This window comes from Hippoglossus hippoglossus, chromosome 12, assembly GCF_009819705.1.
Source record: "Hippoglossus hippoglossus isolate fHipHip1 chromosome 12, fHipHip1.pri, whole genome shotgun sequence".
Lineage (NCBI taxonomy): Eukaryota > Metazoa > Chordata > Actinopteri > Pleuronectiformes > Pleuronectidae > Hippoglossus > Hippoglossus hippoglossus.
The window spans coordinates 10,682,317-10,701,496 of record NC_047162.1 but is presented as its reverse complement, the minus strand read 5'-3'; the positions used below and the strand labels follow the sequence as shown (position 1 = coordinate 10,701,496).

The 19,180-nt window shown below is 41.6% G+C and overlaps 1 protein-coding gene across 1 annotated transcript; it reads right to left on the bottom strand.

Annotated features, from left to right (window-relative positions):
* Nucleotides 1-1,104: 1,104 nt before the first annotated feature.
* golga2 (golgin A2) lies at nt 1,105-16,922 on the bottom strand. The gene is given in 29 exon segments (XM_034603276.1): nt 1,105-2,329; nt 2,861-3,053; nt 3,204-3,310; nt 3,399-3,560; nt 3,659-3,887; nt 4,046-4,137; nt 4,945-5,044; nt 5,202-5,426; nt 5,628-5,741; nt 5,929-6,147; nt 6,276-6,418; nt 6,809-6,896; nt 7,014-7,121; nt 7,957-8,046; nt 8,165-8,306; nt 8,467-8,525; nt 8,769-8,875; nt 8,984-9,077; nt 9,222-9,284; nt 9,403-9,441; nt 10,111-10,191; nt 11,031-11,090; nt 11,774-11,837; nt 12,103-12,149; nt 12,476-12,613; nt 13,888-13,932; nt 13,935-13,958; nt 15,284-15,472; nt 16,838-16,922. Coding segments are annotated over 29 exon segments (3,339 nt in total). The 5' UTR covers nt 16,886-16,922; the 3' UTR covers nt 1,105-2,060.
* Between the last annotated feature and the right edge of the window lie 2,258 nt (nt 16,923-19,180).

Sequence of the window (19,180 nt, the reverse complement as noted above, 5' to 3'; positions counted from 1 at the left end):
TCTAAATATGAATTTTGCTTCTCTCCTTGAGAAAGATGAAAAGTTGCTCATGTTCTCAAATTCAGTTTGGTCCCAAAGGTCTGGGAATAACGTCATGACGATCATGTTCAATTCGTGTTTACACACCTTGGTCTCTCGCATGCGCGCGCTTTCACTTAAATTAAGTTGCCTCGGCTGGAACCCTCAGCACACAGAGCGACGCATCATAGGATTCCTCGTTTGCTCCGCGGAGGCTCAGTGGTAGAAACTGAGCTGACGGAGAAGCTTTGTACAGTTTTAGTGCAATCGTACTTATATAATCTTATACAGCTCTACACACACAGAACAGACGCTGACACACATACGCACGCACACACACATACACACAGTCCAGTTGTAAAGGATGTGCATTAATTCATCTTTGATGTGTAGAGATACGAGATAAACGTAACAGAAAAGAACAGGCTCCTAGTAATCATGGTTAGTTCGTTTAGAAACTTAAAGACCCCGTGAAACAGAAGATGAGGAAGAATAAATTAGTTATGAGCTTTGAGTGATGGAAGTGTGGATTGAGATTGTGATCACAGAATATTCAAAAGCGGATATATGACTGCAAATATAGATTATAACTCTATACTTCCTGTAACTTCTTCAAATTCTGTACCTCAACATCTTAACCTGTAGAAGTAGAACGTGGAGCTCTGTTGTGTATCTGAAAGTCGTCCTTCTCCTGTGTTGTTGTTGTTTTCAGCAACAATGGAGAAAATAATGCCACAATAACATGTTTTTTTCTTTCTTCATGGGGTCTTTAGGTTTCACCTCATCCTCTCGCTGAGTCAGAAATAATAACGATGGCGACTTCTCGGTTTAACATCAACGCTACACAAACACATATCAACACATTGCACTGTATCAACGTACGACTTGCTTTTCAGTCTTTGAAGGAAAAGGACAATGAAAGAGGAGAAAAAAGGTAGTTTTAGGGACAGCATCATTCTGCAACACCTGCCTCTGTCTTCCTGAACCAGATCCTGTTAAGGCTCATCTATGCTCAACATAAGTTACAGAAACAGATTGAACTGAACTGTGTGTACTCTGCCTTCATCCGTATCTGAGAGCGTACAGACACAGACGAAACGGAAGCAGTCCCGCCGGAAATCGTAGGGGGCAGTGTAGCCAATAGTTCAAGTGAAACGACCATAAGACAGGAGGATGTCTTTGAGGAGTAAGTCTGCGAGTTGTAATAACCTACAGGCATCTACGTGCTGCCCTCTAGTGGATGTATTACGTAACTACCATGCCAACATTGGGGGGCATGTTGAAATCAATGCATCCGTCAGCATGAATGAGCCTTAACTTGTGGGCTTTCGATTTTGAAACTGCACCTACTTAAGCTTACGCATTTATGTGCACTAAGTTCCATTGTTGACTTCACTTAAATCTCACTCTACCACCACCCCTGATATCGTCTTGCTGCACCCTTCTCCTCCTCTCTCTCTTCATGTTACACAAACATACAGGGAAATATTCAGCTTGTTACATTCAAACGGGATGCTCTTTTTTGGCATTTGTACAGTGAATTGTGTAAAACTGAGATTTGTAGCAGAGTTGCTGACACAGGCTGCTAATTCACAACAGCTCTTTAAGTACTGTTTCAGCAGGGGCACAGAGTACACCGCCCCTTTATTGCACTTATGTGTAAAGATGGGGGACGAGAGAGGGGATGGGGATTAAAAATTGCGGTACTGAGAGTAATCAGATTATGTTTAGGAATACTGATTATCTCCTCTCTGGGAAGAGCATCATGAACAAAAAACAGAAACATAAAAAGAGCAAATAGAAAATACTTTCTCTTTAACCATGCACACAATCGTGCCAACACGCGGAACAGAGGGGGTGTTGTAATGTAACTGGGTCAGAGACATTCTTCTATCTGTGATCTCTTCTGTAAGGTGTCCAAGTGTTTGTGAATATGATCTATTAGATATAAACATGGTAAACTGTGGTGTTTAATATTCCCCGTACTTCAAGACATGTCCATTAGCACACACACACATTCACGCCTTTCTCATACCCACACCTCACACCACCAGGATCTTGACTTCATCCTGTTCGTCGGGCCGGTAGAAGAAGGGGATGCAGGGGTTCTCCCCGAGGAAGGGGGCTGATCTTAGCGCCCCCTGGGGGTTCTGGATCTCCTGGAGCAGCTGCATGATCTGTTGCGCAGTGCCGTCCTCGTTGGGTCCCAGGGGCTTGGACTCGGTCTGGGCTGCTCTGGTCGAAAGTGCCTGGGAGGAGAGGGCTTCCAGGCCTGTGGTGGACTCTGACAGAGGAATGACCTCAATGGCTTCTGTAGAGGGGACAAAGAAAACAAATATCTCCAAGTGAAAAAGGGGTGACATACACGTTGAAGACACGGACGAAGATGCCAAGACAGTTTGTGGTGATTAGAGCTGACGACGGTGTCGGGGGGCTGTAAATATGATCACTACGCCACTTCCTGCCTCTGCCTGCTGCCCCTCCACCTCTCGCCTGAATAATGCCGAGGATTTGTTGCTGTAGAGAACGTGTCTGTGCAGAAACCCCCCCGCTGTGTTGAGAATGTGTGAAAGGCAAACTGCGGGTAAACTCCGTAGCCAATTCTCTGGCTTTAACCCGGAGGCCATGTCTGAAACGGCTTAAGTCTGAATCCTTCTCTTTGGCAGCAAAATGGAGAAAACTTAGAAAAGACATCTCAGCTTTTTGGCTGCATGTGGCTTGAGAGGACACATTTAACCTCCTGACTCTTTCCTCTAGACACACATCAATGGCAAACCGTTTATTTATTGATTTAGGATAGAATATCTGCAGCATGACAGAACATTATCCTGGCTGTGCCTACCTGCTCCACTGACGGCATTAATCTCCATGTCTGTGTGCCCATGGTGCTCTGGATGAGTGTGATCCTCCCCAACAGGAAGCAGGTCGGGGTTCACCGTGCTTGTGCCAGCTACAGCTTCGGCGTAGCGGCTGTACCAGTCATTCCGTTCAGCCACCAACCTCATCACCAGATCCTGCAGCTCCGCCAGCTTCGCCTGATGCACAGTAGAGAAACAACGGCCTTTTAGTCTTTGAATGTTAGTTAGAGAGAAAACTGAGCGAAAAATGCTTCAACACCAACATCGCATGTGACGACATTGTACTGCGTTGATGATTATCTTAAATGAAAGGTCACGATAACCGACCTTCATCTCTTCCTTGTCCTGGGCCAACATGCTGATGTAATGCTCCTTCTCCTGGTGTTTCTGCTTCATGATGGCTCGCTGATTCTGGTACAGGGCTATGTACTCCCCTGAAGAGACAAACAGAGAACGTCATTGCACCATTAACTGGTATGGTGATGTCCCTTTTGGACCCTCTGTGCTGTTGTTCATTCTCACCTATGGTGTCGGTCTCTCCAGACAACTGGATGCAGCGATGCTCCAGCTCCTCCACCCGCTCCTTCAGGTCCACCTTCTCTTGCATGAGGGTCGTGAAACGCTGCTGAAGCTTCTCCATGGCAACCTGCAGGGCCTGATGAACTTCAACTGGAACTCCTCCTTCTAAGCCGGGGACAGCACAGAGTACACATTATAATAATATACTCTATTTACATAACCAGAAAGACTTGCACACAGACCAACAATGTAGTCTTCCTCACCTGAATGCTCGTGACTGTGTTCACAGTGACCATGTTGGCTATGAGTGTGATCGTGCTCATGATTATGGTCATGAGCAGTTTCGTGGCTGTGGTGTTGGTGTTCAAGGCTGAGGGCCACAGCGGCCTGGTGCCGGGCTGCCATGTGGAGCCTGTGCTCCTCCTCCAGTTGCCTCCTGGCCTCGTCCCTCTCTCCCTCCAAGTGAACCAGAGCTCCACGGATGAACTCTTCCTGCAGGGGGACAGGAAGTGGTGATGAGGACAGTGGGAGGAAGAAAACGTTCAATCCAAGTTGACATTGGGCGAGAGGCTGGGAAAAGAGAGAGACCCCTGGCCGGGACCAATAAATCCTTTAAGTATACTTGCATAAATATTCATCACCCTACTTACCATCTCTTTCTGGCTATCGAAGTCTTCTGGGATAACTATGGAGGAAGACATCTTTGGACTCTCCTGCAGGGACTGGCTTTCCACTCCATCACCTTGATGACATAATGACAAATTAAAGCTGTTAAGACTTTTATAGACAGCTGGATAGATATTGTTTCCCATTTCTTAAACATGTGATTCCAACCTGTAAAACTAATTGGTCACATTTAAAATGTGAGATTGCAGCAATTATAACTGTACATAACTGTAGATAGAGCACAGGTTAAAAACTGCTGTTCTTTCTTTCCCTGCCTATAAGTGTTAATTAAATCGAATTAAAGTTGTAAAACGAGGCTTACCTCTTTTTGGCAGTAGGTGGTGCTATCACTATCACTACATACAGACTAATAGAGATCTATTCAGGACCTGTTCAGGTCAAAAACACTCATTTCTCTTCAGATCGTATAAATCTTTCACCTCAGTCTAGGAAATCAAAAGACTCTATGACCATTGACAATGTGACATTAAAGCAAACTGGGAACATAATTCTTTGCTTAATTAATCCTTTGAAGTGTTTTATATAAAGCCTGGGTGGAGTTAATTAGTAAGTCACAAACAAGTGTAATTCTTTTTTATCTTAACCCTTTGATACACAACGTGGGTCAAAAGTGACCTAGCTCAGTTTTTATTTTCTATATCTTTGCAGTGAATGAATTTCATCATTAACTATTTTAGGTATTCCCCAAATTTTTCCTTTGTTACTAAGTTTTTCCTTTGTTACTAAGTTTACTCAAAGTTTGGTGAGTTTTCGAGTATGTTCACGCCGTCAAAAATGCGATTCCTTTTCCTGAATAATCAAATGAAAAGCAAAAGGGCCTTCACACTGTCGGCGCTCGGGCCCCGATTAAGATAATTCTTACCTTGGTCTCTCGGTGATGTTGCAAGAACTGAGCTGTGGAGAAGTTCCTTCACTTCATACTTCAGCTGCTCATTGTCTCTGACCAACTGCTCCAAATGGTCCTGTAGGGGGAGACAGGGAGTCATTGAAACAATGAAGAATGAACTGTTCATAAAAATGATAAAGAATGAACAGTGACAGAAACAGGGGGTTTTACAGCACATTCAAATTAAAAATAGAGTTACGTTTGGAGAAAAACCTTATTCCTGAATCACACACCTGCGTTTCTTTGAGCTGACAGTGACTGATCTCCAGCTGCACACGGCCCTGGCTTTCATCGTGCTGCAGCCGGTCCATAAGCTGGCACTGCTGCAGATACTGTCGGTGAATCTGTTCTCTCTCGGAGGCCAGGGTCTGGTAGCCGGCACAGTACTGCTGCAGGTGAGCCACCACCTGGTCCCTCTGCTCCATCAGACCCTGAGTCTCTTGATTTTTCAAGTCCAGCTGGAGGCGGAGGAATGGAGATGGAGATTAGAGCAAGAGGACAGAGATAATGACTGTGTGGTCAAGGCATTGGTTTTATCTCTATGGACGTGGCAGAGAACGTGTATAGAAAAGACAACTAAAAACATACAAGGGAGCAAAGTGAAGTCAGCTGAAGTGCAAACTCTGACAAATGCAATTGAAAGTGGCATGTGACCATACCTCCTCCTTGACATTGTGCAGTCCCTCTTGCAGTTCACCCATCCTGCGAGCCAGCTCCTTTTTCACGTGTTGCTCTGACTGGATGGCAGTGGTCAGCTCCATGTTCTCATTAGTCTGTACAAACAAAGACATTTTGGCTTGAAGGCAGAAGTGTCCCACCCTTTGAGTTAACACTTGTCATGAAGTTGTGTAACACTTTGTTACAAAGGCCCAGATAAAACCTTTTCTATACAATAATTGAATACAAATTCTAACGAGTCATTAGAAAAGGACAGATGGACAGCAAGATTTGCAGCCTCACCAGTTTGACAAAACCGTTCTGAAGCTCAGCCAGCTGGTCCTTCAGTGTCCGGTTCTGGGTGAGAGCGCGGCTAATAGTGGCCTTGTCTGACTGAACATCCTCCAACATGCGGCGACGATCCTCTCCCTCCTGGGTTCGGCTCTCCACCTGCCGCTCCATCTCCCCCAGACGCGTCTCTTGCTCAGAACACATGCGGCTCAGCTGCTTGTTGTCTCTCAGCTGGGGGGAAATGTTACAAAGGCTAAAGTTATATTTCTTTAAAGCTTATACAATACAGTATGTGGATCACATAAAATTTGTTTATAGATCTAGATGTTTAGGAATGAAGAAAACAAAGAGGTGCATACCTGAGCCTGATACTGTTCAGCCAGGGCTTCTTTCTCTTGTTGTAGTCTGTCGAGGCTCTCTTGCAGAGCCACCTCACTCTCTGATGGTCCTGAGGACGGAGGCTCTGCATTACCCTGAGCCTCTCTCTCTTGGGACAGTAACGCTGGAGGAGAAGAAGGATGAAAGTTCTCAAAATTAGTAATTTTGCTACAGTGAAACACACTTCACTATGGTAGCTGTGCCAGCTGCAAGATGACAGCATTTAGACTGGTACAGCTTTAAATATAGTGCTAAATGACACATTATCATACAAAAACTGATTGTCTGACAAAGACTGGAGCACACTGATTGATTTACAGCATTAAAGAAACAATTCACTTAAAATGGACTAATGATTCAGAGTGCTCTAGTCACTCTCCTTCATCTAACAAGCTCCTTAATCAGGTGCAGGTTTCTCAAAGATCAGCGGAGGACCAATTCTATTAATCCTACCATCGAATGAAGAGTAGCGAGGACACAGAAAGAGTAGATGAGGGCAGTGTGCAACTATTACCTGCAGCATTTATTAGCTCTGTGATGCTGGCCTCCAACTCTTGGACTCGGTTGATGTTTCTGTCCCTCTCCTCTGCAACCAATGACACCTGCATAGACAGTGACACACATTAATAAGTCTTTTGTTTGCTTTAAAAAATAAAGAACATTAAAGGACATAGCACTCTCTTTATTTTTAAACTATAGCCAACAAGTTAGTGAGTAACCTGTGTTAGCAGCTGTTCTGTTTTGTCCTTCCATACACGGCCCTCTTCTTGGATCTGCTCTGCATAACAGTCCCTCTCTGTCTTCAGCTGACCAATCGACTCCATCAGCTACAAAACATAAAAGACATGAAAGAGGAAAATGGGTAAACAAGACTTTCTGGTTCCAAAGGATAAACAGGCAATGGTTCAGACACAACTTTCATAGTAGTTGTGGGTGGTTTATTTTCAAATGATAAAAAATGTCAGTTTGTAACCTTAAAGTAGCAAGTAATTAAAATTGTCAAGCAAGACATAAAGCTGGAGGAAGTGAAAACAACACGTGTCATTATATGCAAATACTAACGTGAAAATTATGACTGTGGCTGAGGTTTAAATTATCTATACACCAACTAGGCAAGTAGAATGACAAAGTGGAGAAGTATGTGGATAAATGTAACTGAGCACTAATACGTGTTAAAGCCTTCAACAGAAAAGCTTCTCATTAACTTTGAATGGTGATGTCATGATTGTCGAACAGCATTGTGGTTTTGTTGCTTTGCTTTTCTTGCTTTGTGTGCGGCAGGAGATGAGAAAAGCTCAACTTTTCAAGCTGCAGCAGAGGCAAACAAATACTCAAGAGCAGGCCCGAGCCAGTCAAATCACATTTACGCAAATACAGTTCCTGCCTGACATGAAATGTCAAACTGTGCCTGGACAGAGGAGGCAGATGGTGAACCTGGTGAATGCTCATCTGGTTGCAGTTTAATTCCCTGAAGCTTTGCAATGACAGTTAGCACATTAGCACGAAGCCTGGATATGTTGTGTGTCCAGGAGAAATGGCTTGTTGTATGATGACCAATAACACGTTCATGCCAGCACCAAGTGTCAGGCGAGCATAACATTGAGTGTTAAAGCAACGTGTATGTATGAGAGCTCAGTAAGAGAAAGGTCCTTGCACACAGACCTGGTGATTTTGAGTCTCCAGCTGCTGTTTCTCTTCCACCAGTAACTGCGCCTGCTGGTTGGCACTGCTGGGATCTGACTGATTGGAGTACTAATGAAAAATGAAAAGGACAAACACTGGAATTGAATGCGGGTTTACAAATAAAAATGTTTTGTTTTTAGTTTAACTATAGGGGAAAGTGATTTAATGTGGGTCTGGTGTAACGCACCTGTTGCAGCATGAGGTCACCAATCTCGAGCCTCTTGCGAAGATCTTCCACCTCCAGCCTCATCGCTCCATTGTCATGTGACGTCAGTTTCAGCTTCTCAGACAGCTCTGAGCTCTGCTGCTTCGACTCCTCACTCACATTGCTGCAAAAACAAAGTCTATTAGATACTCATAAGACCTGGGACACGTGGCTCATGCCACCTGTTGCTCTATGTAGAATTTGATGGATTTGAATTGCCTTCTTTAACATCAAAATCTGATAAGAACATGTCTCCTTAAGTATTCTAGGATAAACAGACTTACTTTACTCTAAACACCTCTAGTCTCAGGTTGTCTCTCTCCTTTTCAAGTTCTTTATTGTGCTGGGGACAAAAAGAAAAACATTTATTAAAAATAACAGACACTTGGACAGGAGGACAAAAACATCTCAGAAAATATTTTTCACTGAAACAAAGGACGTGGGACGTGCGTCTGTGTGAGGCTGACGATCTGTATAACATTGATGTAGCTGATTGTGTTAGTTCGTTAAGCTGGTCTTATATGTTGCCTCTGCATTACTCATTTCACAGTGAATTCTGTTTACAGGGAGTCTATTGACTGCAAACCTTTTCAAACTGTTTCTGTTGTGCTGAGACAGAAGAGAGGGTTCGCTCCAGCTCTGACACTCTCTGCTTTGTTGCATGCAGACGGCTGTTCAACTCCTCTGCCTCACCTACACACACAGAGAGACACATACACAAACTTTTAATTACCCGCTGAGGGGGTCAATGTCTTGCTCAGATGAAAAATGAATGCACCTCTTCTTATAAAACACACAAACCTGTTTTCTGCCGTGCAGCGTGTTGTGTGTATTGTAGTGCTGTTTGTAGCTCTGATTTCTCTGATACCAGTATTCCAATGGTCTGGATGTGAACCTAATGAAAAGAAAGACAAACACAGAGCACAGTTCTCTGAGTCAACTGAAGTCCCTCATTAAATCCCAACATAAAATTAACTACATTTTCTCGACATAGAAAAGGAAGGGTTGGAATGGGGAGGTTTCATTTTCTCTCCCTTACCTGCAATTGCTCGCGCATGGCTCCCTGCTCTTTGGAACATCTCTGCTCAAATTCTTTTCGCTCCTGTAGGAAGAAAAAAAAAAAAGGTTGAATGACTGGGAAGGAGGTGGAAATTCAGTATAGACTGGACAGGAATGAGGACAGTAATGAACAGACAGAGGTGGGGAAAAGTACTGGTTACCTTTTGTAGCTGATCTGTGAGCTCCTGAGATTGCTTTGCCTGCCAGATCAACAGGATATCAATTTATGTTTGGAAAACATCAACATGTCATTCAGCATCCAAGCAGTGAAACACAATTATATAAAACATGAGTAAAATTCTGGCACCAAAGACCTCAGATAGGACAGAGATGAGGGATTAAAATAATGAACCTGGTTAGTAGATCATTTGCGTTTATAGTTATTTATATATGTATATTAGTTTATTGCGGTTAGTACGTTTATTAAACCATTTTTAATCAGGTTATTACAGATCTGCTCCTAAGGCTTCACTTTATGCTTAGGTTCTAAATTAGTTTATGTCAACCTAAGAGAAAGATAAATAAATAACATGAAAAACATACATGACTTCATCCAGTGAGGTTACTCAAGGTGATGTGCAGAATGCATACAGTACATGCACTGATGTGGCATTAAATAGTGAAAGGGTTAAGTATGGTGTTACTCCGATCACAGAGGCGTGCAGGAAAATACACACACACACACACACACACACACACACACACACACACACACACACACACACACACACACACACACACACACACACACACACACACACACACACACACACACACACACACACACACACACACACACACACACACACACACACACACACACACACACACACACACACGCTGCTGCTGCTGCTGCTGCTGCTGCTTACCAGCTGGTCTAGCTGGGTATTGAGCTGAGAGTTTGTTAGGTTGCTGGACTCCAGGGCGGCTGCCAGCTCCTGGTTCCGACTCTATCACGTGCACACATGCATCCGGGAAAGACAAAAATAAACAATACAAAAAAAACACGAGAGAGGGATAAAGTGCAGTGGCAAATGTCAAATAAATAACATATGGAAGGTGGAAAATTCAAATGTGAATCATTAACATGGAGGTAAACAATAATACTTTTATAAGTGGTGCAAAAATGTCTTTTTTAATAATGAGTCATGACAGATAACTTAAATACATGATGGTGGTTAAAGCAGTTAAAAATAGTGGAGCCTTAATAATGACCTATTTAGGTAAATCTGGACATGATCCAAATGACCTCAGTTTGTCAGATAAAGTTTCTCTCAAGTTCTTCTTAATTGACCAAACTATGAGTGTGGTCAGTGAAATAACATTACATGTTTCTGTATCCCTTCTATAGCCAGCACCAGAAAGATCACTTAACCAGTTACTGTGTATACAGGACAAAACAGATTTACACACTGTCATTAATCTGGGAAATTCTTGGAAAGAACATGTTACATACTCTGTGTAGTTAATTCAATTACAAAAAGCCAGGAAGGTCACCCTCACAGAGTTAGTGGTTGATTACCCAGCTTATGTTAAAAACACAAGTATTACCATTTCAGATAGGGAGCTAAACTTAATATTGGTGATAATATGTTGATTTTGAGTTGAAGCTATAAGATGAGTTATAACTGAAACAGAGAACTGCAGAAAATTATGCCTCATATCACTGCTGCTGTAAATCCCATAGAATGGTGGGACTATTGTATGACTTGACTGACTTCTATTACAGGTTTCAAATCTCAGAGTAAGTTTTAGTTAATTAAAAATTTGAGTTAGATGTCCATCTCACCTCCATTTCTCTCTCATTGAGAACAGGTGCACCATCTCCATTCACATACGCAGTAGATGACTGAAATGACACAGAGCCCCATGTTACTGACATTCCAATACAGAGAAATCAGCATGTGTTTTTTCAAGTTAAGTTTATATATAGACCCTACAGGCATCATCAAGTCCATAACAGTTGGTTTTCATTCATAACTCTGTAAACATTCATGTTAAAAATTATGCTTGTGTCTAATTGAAAAATGATCTTCACATTCTTGAAGGTTAAACATAGTGGATGCATCGCAGACGTGAAATGCATTTAGTAAACACTGGTATCATCTGCTTTTCACCACCATGTGAGGCAAAAATACTTCAACATATTTTCTTGAAAGTAACATAATTCTGTTTGCTTAACATATTACTGTATGACCTGCTATTATATCAACCAAACTGCATGACTTTTAGACAGTAAAAGGTCATAACAGTTTCAGAAACCTGACCAAAAACACACTTTCTGTTTTGCTGCTGACTTCACTAATCCAAAGATCAGAGGAAATATTAAATCTGGCTTGGTGCTTCAGTTGGTGCCGTCGGGCGTGCTTGAGGCCATTCAGACCAGCTGGTAAATTTGAAAATTCCTCCTGAGAATTGATGCAACACACTCTTGTTGCAAATGCACATCAGTTGTGGTGTGTTACTGTTAAAAACCCATAGCACCATATGACAAAGAAATGTGTGAGAGTGAGAGAATGAGAGAGATCCTACCTCAGAGACCAGGCCGTTCAGCTGCTGTGAGAGCTGCCGTAGGCTCTCTGTGGAAGACAGTGGTCTGCAGGACAACACACACAGAGACATTATTATAATTGCATATAAGGTGCAATAATTATAAACAATAACTAAAAATATTGTTTAGTGTTTGGTAGAAGAAAAGTCAGTATTTATAGACTATAAATACGGTTAAAACTAGGAAAAAACATAATGTAAAAATAAAAACTTGGACAACATGCATAATTATGTCCCTGTATTATGTGCTGTGAGTGTTTCCATGAAAAGATGCAAGGGTCTGAGTGGCAGTGAGAAGTCAGGTACCCCACCTATTTTCCTCTGTTAAACTCTCATTGCCATTGGTATCAGGATAGTCCTGCAGAGAGAGGGAGAGAGAAATACAGATTGAAAGGAGGAATAGAGTTAAAAGAGAAAGAAAAACAGATAAAAGTGACATTGATCAAATTTATGTAAAAAGAATCTGTGTGATAAGCACAAAAAAGAATCTGTGTGATAAGCACCACAAAAAACAAAAGCATGGATGGGATGATCCCATCATCACACTCATATATTAGAATCAATTCAACAAATTGGATCAGACTTATTAGAGTCATCTTGTTAAGGCTTATAATAGGTTTGACAGTTGTAAGATGGAGGGAAAAATAGAGACAGAGACACAATGAATTGATGTGAGAGACACACCTGCAGGTCAGCGTTGTGACCGACAAACTCAGGGTTATTAGTAGTGTTAGGCACAGCAGCGTTAGACTCAGGCTCGCCCCCTGGGTCCTCCAGCAGCTGGGGAACTGAAGACCCCATGGGCTCCACGTCAGCAAAGGTCTGAGGTGACACATAAAACAGAAAAATGCACAAAACTGGTTTCATTGCCAGGAAAAAGAGCAGTCACGATTAAAAAGCAAGAGCAAGACAATAATGATGTAGGTGTATACATGCTGACTTGGTTTAAAGTTTCCGTGTGTAAGATTTAGGTGAAAGGGATCTATTGGCAGAAATTGAATATAAAATAATCCCAGTTATGTTTACACTAGTGAGTTTCATCTAAATTATAAGAATTTTTTTTTCATCATTAACCTAGAATGGCCCCTTTCTATTTAAATACTTTATATTTACTCGGGGGGGGGGCTCTCTATGGAGGCCACCATGTTGTTTACAGTCGTCAAACTGGACAAACTAAACACCTTTTGAGTTTTTATTGACAACTGAGAGGTTTCCACGGGTTCTCCTTCACTGTTTGGAAGGGGAGGCGTTGAGTTGGTGAGGGGTATTCAGCTGACAACATGCAACCTTTACCACTAAATTCTACACACTGAACCTTTTAATGTGCCCAGATTTTGATCTCAGTTGCTGTCATTTACTTAATGGAAATGATTGCATGATAGTGCACAAGCTGATGAGGAGGACAATAACATACAACGTAAATGGGAGGTTTAAGTGTTGGTATCTTATTTTAGTTAATATAGCTAATAGAGAGTTGTAACCAACCACTGCTACCATTTGAGCTCTATCAAAAACTTAGACTATAACAAATCTTTCTGTGCTACTTTGACTTTTGTACAAAAAGTTTATGAGTGCATACAAATAAGACAAAGATAACCAGCAGCAAACACAAAAGCAGCGATTGAAAATGGTTAAAATGCAGTACACACATTTCTGGTTTTCCCAGATGCATGCCCTGCATCATGCACCCAGATGCAAATAACACAGCACAACACAATACTGAGACTGTTGCCAGCCACCGTGCATATCATTCCCATCTTCAATGCACTTCTACATAGAAATATGAACTCCAAGTGGTCACCAACAATACTTCAATAACACATCCTCCATGTTTCTTAACCTTTATTGCACTCTTGACAAGTATTTTAAAAAGCACACCACCAACGCAAGTACTCAAATTCGCCAGCATGCTCTCAGGTTAATGTGACATAGAACAAGTGCACTTGACGTAAAAGGAAGGTAAGAATGGGGAAGCGAGGTGCAATATTAATACATGTGAGGAGCAGGTATTTACAGCAGAGGGATGCAGAGGCAGATAAAACAGGCAGGGAGGAAACAAAGAAGGACAGGAGAGAGAGAGAGAAAGACAGTCTCACCTGACTGTTGCCATAAAGAGGTAGGGCTACTCCATTGCTTTGATTAAAACACTTTTGAGAATACTGTCAAACTACAGGAAACAAGAAACAAAGGTGGATAGTGAAAATTGGCAAAAGAGGAGAGGATGATTTAGAAAGTGATAGTGATTAAGACACAGAAAGGCACAGAAAGGCACAGACAAGCTGCTGCTACAAGAAATCTTAGAAAAAGGAGGTCCAGAAGAGAGGAGGGAGTGTGATGAGGAGAAACTGAAGCTGCTCCCAAGAAGTCAATATCAGCTGCGTTTTATTGCAGTTCAATTCAAAAGAAAAATTACTAATGTAAACACATAAATCACAATAAGAGCTCTGGGACAGTGCATCATTTCCCCAAATGTTGTCTTTGTGGAGAACTATATCCCGATTACAAATCTCTTGCTTCTCTTAAATGAGCTCCACAAACTAACTAGGCCCAGATTTCAGTTAGGATTAGAAAACGACTGACTGACTGAAATGGTCTGTGGAAAACTGACCTACGTGCCCATCGCTGTGTTTGAAAGTGCTGGAGTCACATGCCTCACTGTGTGTCCTCACTCAGCCAGTGGTTTTCAAAAATGACCAGCCCAAACCACCACTGGCCATGTTACTTCCTGTACTTCTGACAAATTAAAACAACTGAGTGATCACTGCTTCCAAAATGTTACTTTTAATTATTTAGCCATTATCAATCATTAAATGTTTTTTTGTATGTGTTAATGATTATAAACTAAATATACATATTCTTCAGGTGACCTTCTTCGCACATGACTAATTTACCTCACAAAATCAAAACAAATTTCCCACATTCTTCCTTTGCATTATAACCTGACAATGGCACTGTTATGGTCCAAGGGTAAACAATTGGCTTCTAGCCCAGTGTTCTAGTCTTTCGGATTAAACATTATTTTCCCTCCATTACCTGGTGAGCAAACACAGTAGATGTTAATACTGCTGTGTTGTTTGCACTGTGGTGCCATCAATTGCCTGGAGTAAAACATTTGGCAACTTGACAGTATTTCAACCATATCAGTTCACAACCGCAACATTTTATATCAATGGCCAAGGAGACTATTATAAATCATTTGAGTTCAAGAAAACAAATAATAAAGCACCTCTATGATCAACTCTTCGGATTTGTTTATCAGACTAGAGTCACTGTGTATTGAAGCAATACAGTTTGTAAGTTCAAGACATAACATGCACTAATCCTTTGCTTGTCTTTTGTAAACAGCAAACAAAAGACTGAGTTTAACATGTTCACACTGGGTTTGACAAACCAGAGATAACCAGAACACAGACAGGCTGTCAAGCACAAAGAGAGGTTGTTATTTGACCCAGAGGGTCAGAATGACAAGCAGATGATAAAGGAAAGACTTACGTTGATTGGGGAGTTTCTATCTGTTGTAGGTGCATCATACTGGTTCAGTCCCTTCCCCTTCCTCTTCTTCTTGGCCCCTGATCCGCCTCCGCCACCTCCGCCACCTCCTCCTCCTCCTCCTCCTCCTCCTCCTCCACCCTTCTCTCCTCCTCCACTAGCAGGGGAGCTCTTCTGCTGAAACTCCTTCAGCTGAGCAGGACATGAGAGGGGGAAACAATGAATGTGTGAACACCAATGCACCAAGTACTTCTTGACCGACAGAGAGAAAGATCCTCTGCTTCCTGATTTACAAAAGCCATATGTTTTACTTTAATAATTCAACTCTGAGTCTTGTTCCAAACCTTCAGCCTTACAGACATACAGTTTAATCTCTAATCACTGTAAGGTCTTGTCAAGCTAAATGAATGGGGATATCTCTGACAATACACCAGCTACACCACAGATCCGGTTTCATTTGTTGACTGGAATGCATAACCACGGCCAGCAAGTTATTGAATGTCACTCTGACTTGTTTGCTCACTGGTTTAATGTTGTAAACCAAACAAGATGGGGTCGGTATATCTTTGTGGCAAAGTAGGATCATCTATTTGCAGTTTGCACATGTGACATCTGAAACATACTTTCTCGTGCCTGAGTGGGTTTGTCCCCTGTGCTTTGGCCATGAGGCCTGTGTGTGACAGCTGTCGTTGGGTACCACAAGGAACCATGGGGGGGGGGGGGGGGGAGGACCCACTGGAGCTGCGATTTGTAAAGCACTTTACATTGAATTGCAGCAAAAATGTATATTTTAAACACCACGACCAGTCAGTCAGGACGATTGTAGGCCAGACTGCTGACGAGACATTTCCCCCGAAGCTAACATTTCACAGTAGATAAGGCCATCTTTGAGACTAGCCTCACAGCACACCTAGCTAAAGCTCACAGCAGGACAGGGAAGAGGGGTGTCAGCTGTCAAAACAGTCCCCGTCATCCTATCCGGCTAACTGGGCTACAATGCTAACACCAGTATTTACTTAAACAATAATGTTTGGTAGCTGCTTACTTTGATAACTGAGCCCCTTCTGTGAAACAAGGCAGAAAGCTAGACGTCTGCTGAGTCTATACACACACACACAGCACCAACTGATAGTTAGCCAAGTTGCTAACCAGCCTTAGTTAGCACGCCAGGGTTTGCTAATAACTACATTTTACGTTAGTTATAAAGATACCAATAGGCAAAGAGAGTAAAATGACTTAATCGCTGGCAAGACAAACACCGCGGGATGCTGCAAATGTCTCCGCGAACTAAAAATAGTCCACATAATCTGGGAAAGTTCATGCTACAAGCACAGGCCCGGGAGAAGCCCCGGTCTCTCCTGCGCATTACACGCCCGGGGGAAGTGAGGCTGGGAGGGAGAAGCGACCGCGCAGAGGTCGGGCGACGTGTAATGACAACACCCCTGCACCGAGAGTAGATTGGTGACAAAACGGATCAAAAAACCACCAGCACCGCAAACCGGCAAACCACAGCGGAACCCTAAGCATTGAACCGGTCCAGTTGCAAATGACTTTTACCTTTTTCTTGGCTGCAGCGAGTTTGATTTGCCTGCTCTGGTCGGCCATCCTGCTGCTCTGCTCCGCCGACCCAACCACGTCATCAGTCCGGTGCCTGCTGGTGCCTCCGCCGGTGGGGGGCGCAGGAGAGGGAGGAGATCAGAGCAAATAAATCAATAGTAACAAAGTAATAAAGTAACAAAGTAATTTGTTCAGTTAAATAAAATAATTTCTTCAGCCAATATAATCAAGAGCGAGCAAGCAGGAATAATTTTGTCTTTGTTAGATTTTCGAATCAAAATATATATGTTTCTCTATTTTAATTTTGCTTTCATGTGTGCAGTGCAGAACTAGTGAAGAATGAAACGATCTGTTATTAGTTGTATTCTATCAGACAACCACAATATTATGTTATGAAAAAACATAATACATATGTTTGTGTGTATATATATATATTCTTTATTTTAGTTTATAATTTATACTTTAGGTGTATATTTTATTTAAATACTTTAGTTTTATTGTATTTTATATATTTTATTGTATTTTTTATATTGTATTTTTAATTTAAATCTTTTTTGCTTGTGTGGTTTTCAAATATTTCTGAGCATGGCTAGAAGGGAGCCTGTAACAAGAATTTCATTGCCAGCGACTGCTTTCTGTAATTGTTGTGCACAAGATAAATAAAGTCTTGAATCTTGAATTTATTCTTAATATATATATATATCTGCATTTGATCACTTCCTGAAACTTTCATTGAGCAGTGTCATAGCTCCTCCTACACTGGATGAGAAAAAACTGAAATCAAACAGTGGAAACATTACTTGCATATTCAGCTTAGCTGCGGAACAAAAAACCTATTTGAGCAAGAAAGACTCCAGAGTTTGAGAGAGAATGAGGCCTCTTGATCACAAATGCATTAGTGTCCAATACATTTGTATCAACAGAGCAGAATACAAATATTATCTACATTATAAGTGTTAAGTCTGATATCCTATCCTGTCCCTCTCAAACTGTGCAAATCAAGTCAGACCGAACGAAAGCATCAGTGAAAGTTTCAGCCATTAAATAATAACATAACAATAACATCAACAGATATGATTGTGTTGAAGCTGTTCAGTCCTCCCTGAAGGATGACTTATTCATAAAGCTAAATTATTTATATATCCAAACTGTTACTAACATTTTTAACTCTGAAACATAAGCTATGCAGGAGAGGAACACTTGTCCTCAACTACAGACCCAGCTGAAATGGGCATACCCTCTTTCTCCTTTATAGCTCATCAATTTTTTTTACCCAGTAGTCTGCTCATTTGCACAACAGGGAAAATGAAAGTCAATGGTAGTATCAGAGGCTAGCAGATTTGTATTTGGAAAACATTCATATCTGTAAGCCAGGGACTCAGCAATGGTTCAGTGGCGTCCAAGATGGAGCACTATGAAAAAAAGACAAATAGAGAATAGAGGTAGCCTGTGTCTGGCAAAAAAAAAAATTAAAAAGATGCCTTGGCCTAATGTTATTTCACAGATTTTCTTCTTAAGGGTCGGGTAGTCTTCCTTATCACTCTGCTTTGCTTCAGAATCGAGGCCCTAAAATAAATCTGAACCATTTAAGGAATTTTCAAGAAAGGAAAATTCCTTAAACAACAGAACACAATGGTTTCACATACTTAGTAGTATCTAGTGTGTCAAAAATTGTATAAGTCTTACGTTTTTATTTGAAAAATCTTGAAACAAGCTGATTCGTGGATTTATCTAACCGAGATCTCCTTATTAAAGAATTATCATTGTCTTCCTCATATTTCGGATACCACATAAGTAACCAGAGTTGGCTCAACAGCAGATACGTGTGTGTCAGTTGAAAATAGACACATTAGGTTACATTATAATCAAGACACACACCATTGTCGACAAAAGCAAGAAAGAAGAAAGTTATTTCATATACTTTTAATGTTTAATAAATGCTTGTTTAATGCCTTCATTTACAGTCACACATTTTAGCAATGTAAAGTCTGCACATTTTAAAGGGATCATATAGAATGTGTGGTGTGGTGCTGGCAACTGTTTGGCTAACCTTGACCGATTTTGACTTTTTGAGATAGGAGACCATATGACAGAACGCAGTGCACTGTAGGTGCTTGATGTGTTATGTAACCTGTAACCTGCTTATGTGCAAAATATTTCAGTTTATGTGAAATCTGTATGTGATCGCTGGCTGGAGAGTGTTTGTGTCAAAATGTAATTGTCACTGATGAAACATCCAGTCAATCCAGTTCAACTGATGCAACAACATTTTTGCTTTTAGGCCATTTGGTCACACACACATATTACACAGGGTTAATGCTTTTCTTCCTCATAGCAGTGAGT